Source organism: Barbus barbus, assembly GCF_936440315.1.
Source record: "Barbus barbus genome assembly, chromosome: 16".
Lineage (NCBI taxonomy): Eukaryota > Metazoa > Chordata > Actinopteri > Cypriniformes > Cyprinidae > Barbus > Barbus barbus.
The window spans coordinates 10,743,900-10,752,874 of NC_136744.1; the positions used below are offsets into that span (position 1 = coordinate 10,743,900).

Here is an 8,975-nt window from a genome sequence, read left to right on the forward strand (position 1 = left end):
TTATGCTCAGACTGACCAGAAAGACACAAGGTAGGACATTTTATTTCAGAAACATTTCTGGAAATCATTACTGACTGTTAATGATCAAGATTGAGCAGTACACAAAATCAAAACAGTTTAGCACAAGTATAAATATTCCCCTGAAATACAGTAACTTATCTAGGAAGCATACAGGCCCAGATAAAGTACTTAAAAGATCAGGAGTAACAATTAAAATCAGGTTCAATCGTTTCACATGAGAAAGTGTGGATAAAGTGCAGTTGCCGATTAAAAAAAGACACATGAATTACATTTAAAGTGTACACGTAATTCATTCTGTCATTTACAGTGTAAGTAGTTTACCCTTACACAGACAACTTGATGCTAATAGCATGAATCTTATGTTGTTTCTGCAGCTCAAACGATAGAGCAATGGCGCTAGCACCCCAAAGAACATGAGTTTGAATCTCAGAGAATGCTTGAACTTAAAAATATTCCTTGAATACAGTGTACAATCTTTTTCAACTACATATCATTGTATAACTGTTGTGCGCTGGACTTGGAGACTTCTGCAGATACAAGACTTATAAACAATATAATCTTGGGGCATGGGGCACTTGGTTATGTTTGCATTTAGTTACTCCACTATAGGTACCTCTTACGGCTGACATTAGAACACATTTGATTTTTGTCAAAAGTGGGCAGTATTCTGTGTGTGCGCACACTTTGAAACTCTTATAGGGGTCCAACTGCCCAGAAAATATGGGACAGTGATGGAGAAATAGTTCCTTAAGGAGAGGGTTGGAGCAATTGTCCAGTCCATGTATTATGTTCCAAATAAGTTGTTCATAAATGTCCAATAGGTTATGCAACAGCTCCTTATATTCATGGTCTGTAACACACAGGATGTATTCTTGTAACCTTATCACAATTCACAATACATCAAATTGTTGTACAATGCAATGCCAGTCAAACTAGGTTCTCCAAATTACTTATTAGCTCCATGACAATCCATTTATTAGTGAAACTGATTTCACAGATGCAACGGCAGTCAAATTCATTATTGGCTCTGGCATACAAGGCATATCTATGTAAGGCACATGGCAAGCCATGATTACATATAGGCATGTACACGCATAAAATAATACATGAGGATAAAACCACTGAGCGTTTGGGCGAAAGAGATCATGTTGGACAACTAAAATCTCAGTCTGTTTCTCATAGCAAGCTATCGAATGGTTCTAGAAGACTTGGTATATACTGTACCACAAACCTCACAGGGACGTTTTGTCCTTTTCTTCAGCACCAGTTACTATCCACTGTTATTTATGGAAAAGTTTAATTGAAAAAGAAAAATCATAGGGGTTTCGTGCAACACAAGAGTGAGTACATGATGAAACTTTTCATTTGTGGGTGAACTTCCAGGCCAAGAATGCAGCAGAAAGACCAACCCCTGCAGCAGTAAAAAGGTGTAACTTGTTTATCCTGAATAACTCAGGGTGCCCCTCTCCTCTCTGCTCTGGCCTAGCAGCAATGGATTCTTCCTCTCGAACGTTGATGGTGGTTGACTTCTTACTGTCATACCCAGATGGCTCTGAAAGATGAACTGCACTTTCTGTGCCAACATAGTTCGGAGTATGCTGGTCCTCAGAGATGACTCCTCTATATTGAAGGATGCTTGGTGGCTGACCATTCATATTTTCAGCAGATGGCTCTTCATCAAACCGGATTACATTTACCCGTGTAGGACTCTCGTAGAGAGATTCATAGTGGTCCTCCTCAGGCTGGTTAAGGGTCAAGGGAGCAGCAGTGTATGGAGGGTCTTGAAAGGACTGCGTAGCAGAATCAAGGGAAGCAAAGGGAACAGAGTTCTGGTCTGCAAGACTAGTAGACTCTCCAAGTTCTGTGGAAGAGTCTGCGTCGCTGATCTCCAAATCTTCTGAAACCACTGAGCAAGGCTCCTCTTGAAAGACAGGAAGAATCTCTGATCTGTTCTGCTGGGCTTCTGGAAGCTGAAGGACACCAGGCTTGCTGAAATATTCCTGGTTGACAGATGAGGGAGAGTGCATAACCACCTCAGCAGGTGCAGATGATGTCGCTTGAGCTGTTCTGGTAAAATTTGTTGGAGCATTATTAAAAACTGGCAACCCAACAGTGTTGTTCCGCTGAACCACCTGCAGAGAAAACGGAAGATTAAGCCACAGAAAACAACATATTAACCATTGGAAAAACTTGAAATAGAATTGACCAGAACCTTTGAATAACTAACTTGCTATAATCACAGTTTTGCTTAAGAACAACAGTAAAGTGCTTTGGGTTGAGCATTACCTCATTTGCAGTTGGGTCAGAGATCTCTTCCGGCTCCTGAAACGTCCTTTGCATTCTCAATGGGGGATTAGAGTCTTGGACAGGGATTCTCTCAGAAGTGTCAAAGTCTTTGTCTGCTATTGGCACCTGGGTCTTCTTTGACTTCGGAGAAGTCTGGGAGGTGGTGTTAGGCTTTGTTATTTGGCTTTGAGAAGTGGAAGTGTCTGAGGAGGATGCTTGAGCACTTGAGGTGGAGAGGAGAGCTTCACGAGTTGATGAGGAGGAGGAGGTGGTTTGGTCGGTTAAAGCCAAGTCATCTGAATTATCTAAAGAAGGTGTTTTGTTCTCAGCTGCCCCAGTGAGGGTTGGAACAGGTAAAGACACTTTAGAAACTGAGACTTCAGGAGGGGGAGGTGATTGGGAAGGAGCTACAAAAGGAGGTGCTATGTCAGCTTGGGAAACTGGTTCAGGAGAGGGTGCTGGAACTGGAGTAGGAGGTTTAACAGAAACAGGAGATGGTTTTGGGTCTGCAGTGTTGGAAGGGGCTGTTGAACTTTCTGGGGCTCCCCCTGAGGGTGGACTCAGCAGAGGAGGAGTGGTCTCTTGGACTGCATGAACTGTCACTGTGGTTGTTGTAGAACCAGATGAAGTATAAGAAGCAGCTGGAGCAGGTGCTGGTCTGGGTGTAGGAGCAGCATTATCTGTAGATATAGAAAAAAAACATTAATAAAATAACATCCCTCCTTTTCATAATTTGTTTTGAACACAAGCAAGAAAGCTCTTACTTGTGATGCCCCTGATCCTGTCATAAATAGCGCTCATCTCATTAGCCAGTTCCCCATGTTCACAGTTCCGGAGTGCAGTGATGAACTCATCAGGCCATTTCTCACGTCTGCGTAGATTGTCCAGAAGTGTCTGCATAGCAGTGAAGTTTCCGGAGGTTTCTCTCTTGGCTTCGACCTCTTCCTGCAAAAACACAAATTGAATTAGTAAACAAAAAATAATTTAAGCCTTTTACTTTTGCATATCTAGATATAATTGTGATGTTATTTGTAGTTAAATGTAGTACTGCTTACCCTATCAGTGAGTGTGAGGCATGGCAGGTGAGGTAAGATATCTCTCACTTTGACCGTTGACGAAAAATGAGCCAAATTCGGCCTTATTGCCTCGTTATAAAATTTATCACGTGTAAATGACATTTTTGCACTTATAAAGAAAGAATGACAGAAAAACAGTGTTATTTAGTGGTTTATAGTTATTAATCACACTAAATCAGGGGTGTCCAAACTTGGTCCTGGAGGGCCACAGACTGTCCTGCAAAGTTTAGCTCCAACTTGCCTGAACACACCTGCCTGATAATTTCTAGTATGCCTAGTAAGTGATTAGCCTGTGTTAGGTGTTTAATTGGGGTTGGAGCTAAACTCTGCAGGACAGTCTGTGGCCCTCCAGGAGCAGGATTGGTCACCCCTGCACTACATAAAAACACATACTTGAAAATGTATACCTGCTTTAAATAGTAAAATTCAACAGCGTTTTCTTTGTTTCCCTGAATCTGGACTCCAAATCAGATCTGGGAAAAGAATTAGAGAAAATTATTACAAATGTAATTTTCAAAGTTTGAGAGGGTTATCATTAAAACTGAATTAGAGTGTTAGATAATCAGCTAGGCAGAGTGCAGTCTACTGACAATGCTAGAAATATGATTGCATCAATCCATCCTGCTTCAGCACTTCTGGATGTGGGAAGCCTTGAAAGTGAAAGTGAAAACTGGTGTATGCATGAGAATTTTGGGGAAATCCTTAAGTTTTAATTTGGCCTTCATTAGAAAACACTTTCAAACAACAGATGAAACAGAAATGCATTTGATATAACTGGTGTGACAGATGTTTGTAAAATGTAGATCGGATATGAGGAACGCAAAGCAGATTTTGCAACATTGACATCAATGCATGGTGATATCCCTGAATGGGCATTCCTCATGTCCGCCCTAAATTTTAAATACATTTGTCCCACCAGTTACATCTAATGCATTTCTGTTTCTTCTAATGATTCACATTCTTTCCCAAACTCACAGGAATACTACATTGACATCAGAGACTGTTTTTAGTCTGAATCTTAGTCTGTTTTAATTTAAACAGCTCAGAAATTATAATCTGTTGTCAGATTCAATGACAGTACTGTTCTTCTAAACTAAGGCACTGCAGGTTAATCCATAGTTCACGTCCCTTAAAGGTCAAACATGAAATAGTTGAACTGGAGCAGAGTTATTATCTGTCATCTTGAATGATAACAGACATTAACTGTCCTAAGCCACACTAAACTAGACAGGTAGGCAGGTGCTATCCTTCCTCAGAGCTAATGTCCAGCCAACCAAGTCCAGGACTATTCACAGTTTCTAATAAATTATTATAGGATTTAAAGCACGAGGTAGTTAATTGGCTTATGTTCAAGGAAACGGGCAAACCTGCTCTCATGTGGATTGTCCTCTAAACGACCGCCCCATTTCCCTGTAAAATCTCGAGGAAACATTGTCAAGTGTTACCTGCCTGTCTTGATATCCAGCATATACTTTAAAGTATGCAATGCATTGTGCCTGGCGTAAATTATGAAGAATAACGACGAAGAGCAGCCTTTAAAATCACATGCAAAAGTGATTACGAAGAGTTTGTCAATATTTGAGCATGCTTTTTCAAGTCGATTTACCAGGAAAATTAAGTCGCGGGAATCAGAAACATACAAAACGCGCATTTAAACATCTAAAATCATTCAAATGGGAGTTTATGTAATACGTATTTTCAAGAGACAGTCCGCCTGTTTGTATGTGAACTCGTCACCTAACTTTACTGGTGCACGAGCTTTATGCAAGACAGACATTAGCACACGAAACGCAAGTACAGTATCATTTACGCACAAAACAACTAACCATATGAAATATGAAGTGTATTTGAACTTACCCTTTAGAGGAAGGTCAGTCTGTAAGGTCCTTCGCAGATTGAAGCACTAAGTTTCGATTTGCACGTCTTCCGTTCAGCGTTTAAAGCACAACCCTCCCGTCATCACACGCTGTTTGTCTTTTCATTGGATCTCGGATCTGTGTATCAACTTGTTACAATATTACGCCACTGAATTCTTATATTTCTGTGTTGCAAAAATGATTCTGAAATCGTATCGTCTTGCAGTAGGACACGTTTAAAAACCATAATCATTATTATTTGTTTCATTTTGTTGGCATGTGCTGCGGGCGTAGGGGACAAACGATGTCGAAAATAAACTAAAATTATCCTAGGTCAGGTATACTTTGAAATGCATGGTTACCTATTTTATTATACAGCTGTTAAAGGTATTGCAGTTGTACAAACAGATAAAGACGCCACTGAAAGCTGATAAACTCTGAGGGAGGGATATGCTGTATGCTGTATGCTGTAAGGGTGCCATAGGCTAAGTCCATGGGTCTAAGTTTTTGTGGCCCGATGATATTGCCACCATAAAAATATAAATATTAAATGTGTACAAATCTTGTGTCCAATTTGAATAGTAATTATGGAATTAATTTTCTGTAAAGTTAGAGTTGCATGTAGCATGCATGAGTGCGAGTTGAACGGTGGGCACACTGCGCAGGCGCGCGTTCTCAGACATGCGCATTATATACTTGCACATCTGCAGTAATGACGAAGAAGTGATGTCTACTCCCCAAAATAAATTATTTAGTGATTTTAAGTTACTAACCTAAACAAAACCCTAAAGAGAGTGATCATCTGGGAAAGTAAAGGCTTTGAACAGTTTATATACTGGAAATATTCCCAGGAAATGTTTCGTTTTATTCTTGTTTTACTAAGATGTCCTTGTATTAAGTTAACATCATGTTTTGCAAACACATATTAGCCTTATTAACATAAAACAGCCTAACTACTATAAAATTTACTGTGTGCAGCCCCGATGCTACAGAGGGATCCTATTTTGTGCCTCTAAGCTTTCTAAAATTGAATATCCCTGGTATGAGATATTTTGACGTCATCTAAAGCAAAAAAGAGAAAGAGGGTGCAGCAGAATAATAACAGAGTAATAATAATGCATTTGATTATTTATGTTGAAGAAACTGTTTGTCCCTCATGTATGTATCAATGGCCAATTCATCGATTCACCAAGTCAAGTGTATATTTCTCCAAATGGCCAGTAGATGGCCCTGTACGTACAGAGTGAAGCTGTATCTTTCGCTCTCTTCACGGGTAATGGCTATTATACTATAGAAATCACATAATATGAGCATATCTCCTTAGGCTACAGCCAGTCTCTTGTGTTTGTGAGTATATGGGCCACTGGAAGCAGAATACTGTGCATGATAAATCATTGGTCTTATGTTTAGCTCAAACATAGTAAATACAATACTGTACTTTTTAATCCATTCTTTTTCATACTCTCGGAGTCTAAAGTAAATATATAATATTGAGATGTACATTTTATAGTTGTAAATACTTTTGGCAAAGACATTGTGAATGTATTAGATTAGTGACATCATGTGCTTATGTCATAGAGATTTGCTATGCAAATAAAAAAAAAATCTGCCAAGTAGTGCTGTCAAACGATTAATAAAAGTTTGTTTACATAATGTGTGTGTTCTGTGCATATTGATTATGCATATATAAACACACACAGTATATATATATTTTGAAAATATTTACATGTTTATATTTATAGAATTTATATTACCTAGAACACTTTATGTAAACAAAAACTTTTATTTTGGATGCGATTAATCACGATTAATTGTTTGACAGCACTACTGCCAAGCTGTTATAAATAATAGATAGCTGTACAAAGTACAGTGGGGCAAATAAGTATTTGATACACTGCTGATTTTTCAAGTTTTCCCACTTACAAAGAATGGAGAGATCTGTCATTTTCATAGGTATACCTCAACTGTGAGAGAAAATAAAAAAAATAAATTCCAGAAAAATCACATTGTATGACCCATCTTCAATGCTCTTACTGAGGGAAGGAGGTTGAGTTAATCTCACGATACATGGCCCCATCCATCCATCCATCCTCCTCTCAAGTAGTGCTGTCCCCTTTGCAGAAAAGCACCCCCAAAGCGTGATGTTTCCACCCCCATGCTTCACGGTTGGGATAGTGTTCTTGGGATTGTACTCATCCTTCTTCCTCCAAACATGGCAAGTGGAGTTTATACCAAAAAGTTCTATTTTGGTCTCATCTGACCACATGACCTTCTCCCATGCCTCCTCTGGATCATCCAGATGGTCTTTGGCAAACTTCAGACGGGCCTGGACATGTGCTGGCTTGAGCAGGGGACCTTGTGCGTGCTGCAGGATTTTAATCCATGACGGTGTAGTGTGTTACTAATGGTAACGGTTGAGACTGTGGTCCCATCTCTCTTCAGGTCATTGACCAGGTCCTCCCGTGTAGTTCTAGGCTGATCCCTCACCTTTCTCAGGATCATTGATACTCCACGAGGCGAGATCTTGCATGGAGCCCCAGTCCGAGGGAGATTGACAGTCATCTTGAATTTCTTTCATTTTGTAATAATTGCGCCAACAGTTGTTGTCTTCTCACCGAGCTGTTTGCCTATTGTCCTGTAATCCATCCCAGCCTTGTGCAGGTCTACAATTTTGTCCCTAGTGTCCTCAGACAGCTCTTTGGTCTTGCCCACAGTGGAGAGCTTGGAGTCTGATTGATTGAGTGTGTGAACAGGTGTCTTTTATACAGGTAACGAGTTCAAACAGGTGCAATTAATACAGGTAATGAGTGGAGGATAGGAGGGCTTCTTAAAGACAAACTAACAGGTCTGTGAGAGCCAGAATTCTTGCTGGTTGGTAGGTGATCAAATACTTATTTCATGCAATAAAATGGAAATTCATTATTTAAAAATCATACAGTGTGATTTTCTGGATTTTTTTTATTTTTATATTCTGTCTCTCACAGTTGAGGTGTACCTACAATGAAAATTACAGATCTCTCCATTCTTCGTAAGTGGGAAAACTTGAAAAATCGGCAGTGTATCAAGTACTTATTTGTCCCACTGTATGTTTAGCTTAGTTAATCAACTCTAAATAATGAGCTCCTAAATGTACATATGCATTTACTTGTGTATTCCAATCTCAATTATGGATATTATTCATTGATGGCCTATATATTGGATGCATGTCACAGTATGTTCACCCAATAATGTTAAATGTTAGAGGGTATTTTGTAGTAACCAAGGAGGCTTTAAGTTGAAAGAACAGTGATCTTTTAAAAGCACCTCTTGCAAAAAGCACCTAAAGCTAATCATTCATTTGGCACTAATAGAGCCTACACTAAAATAGCATCACTGTGAGCTCTTGACTGACGATATATCATGCTCACATGGTTTTTATGGGCCATGGTTCTTCTTTCAATCTCTAATCTTTTGACACCACATACAAATAAAAACATTAAATATATAGTATTATAGTTTATATATAGTAAAAAAAAAAGCAAAGCATACGAGCATATTTCTATGAAACATTTTTCAACAAATCACATTCAAAATGTTTTGAAATATTAGCACCTACATTCTAGGTTGCATTTGAAATCAAATCAATCAAAAAGGGACTAAACGATACACCTTTTTATAGCATATCTTTATTGTTTACATATACTTAAAACATTTCTTAGTGAAACAGATTTTGAGTCAGAACATACATTAAATATAC

At 39.0% G+C, this 8,975-nt stretch overlaps 1 protein-coding gene across 3 annotated transcripts; it reads right to left on the minus strand.

Moving 5' to 3' along the window:
- Window positions 1–22: 22 nt before the first annotated feature.
- Window positions 23–5,336, minus strand: LOC306882607 (uncharacterized protein). Of its 3 annotated transcripts, none has more exons than XM_079437333.1 (6): window positions 5,241–5,336; window positions 3,791–3,856; window positions 3,363–3,492; window positions 3,072–3,252; window positions 2,308–2,987; window positions 23–2,153 (listed from the first exon to the last, which is right to left on the minus strand). In XM_079437333.1, exons 3-6 carry the CDS (start codon window positions 3,483–3,485, stop codon window positions 1,383–1,385), a joined length of 1,755 nt encoding a protein of 584 aa, XP_079293459.1. In that variant the 5' UTR covers window positions 3,486–3,492; window positions 3,791–3,856; window positions 5,241–5,336; the 3' UTR covers window positions 23–1,382. The 3 variants fall into 3 exon arrangements, with proteins under 3 accessions (XP_079293459.1, XP_079293460.1, XP_079293461.1); XM_079437334.1 differs by having other exon boundaries at window positions 3,777–3,856; window positions 5,241–5,315; XM_079437335.1 differs by lacking the exon at window positions 3,363–3,492.
- Window positions 5,337–8,975: the final 3,639 nt, after the last annotated feature.

Excerpts from the sequence above, each read along its gene's own strand:
- LOC306882607 (XM_079437333.1), bottom strand. The coding sequence starts at position 3,485 with ATGTCATTTACACGTGATAAATTTTATAACGAGGCAATAAGGCCGAAT. Across the intron at positions 3,253-3,362 it reads GCCTCACACTCACTGATAGG|GAAGAGGTCGAAGCCAAGAG; the intron begins GTAAGCAGTACT and ends GTGTTTTTGCAG. Across the intron at positions 2,154-2,307 it reads CTGACCCAACTGCAAATGAG|GTGGTTCAGCGGAACAACAC; the intron begins GTAATGCTCAAC and ends TTTTCTCTGCAG.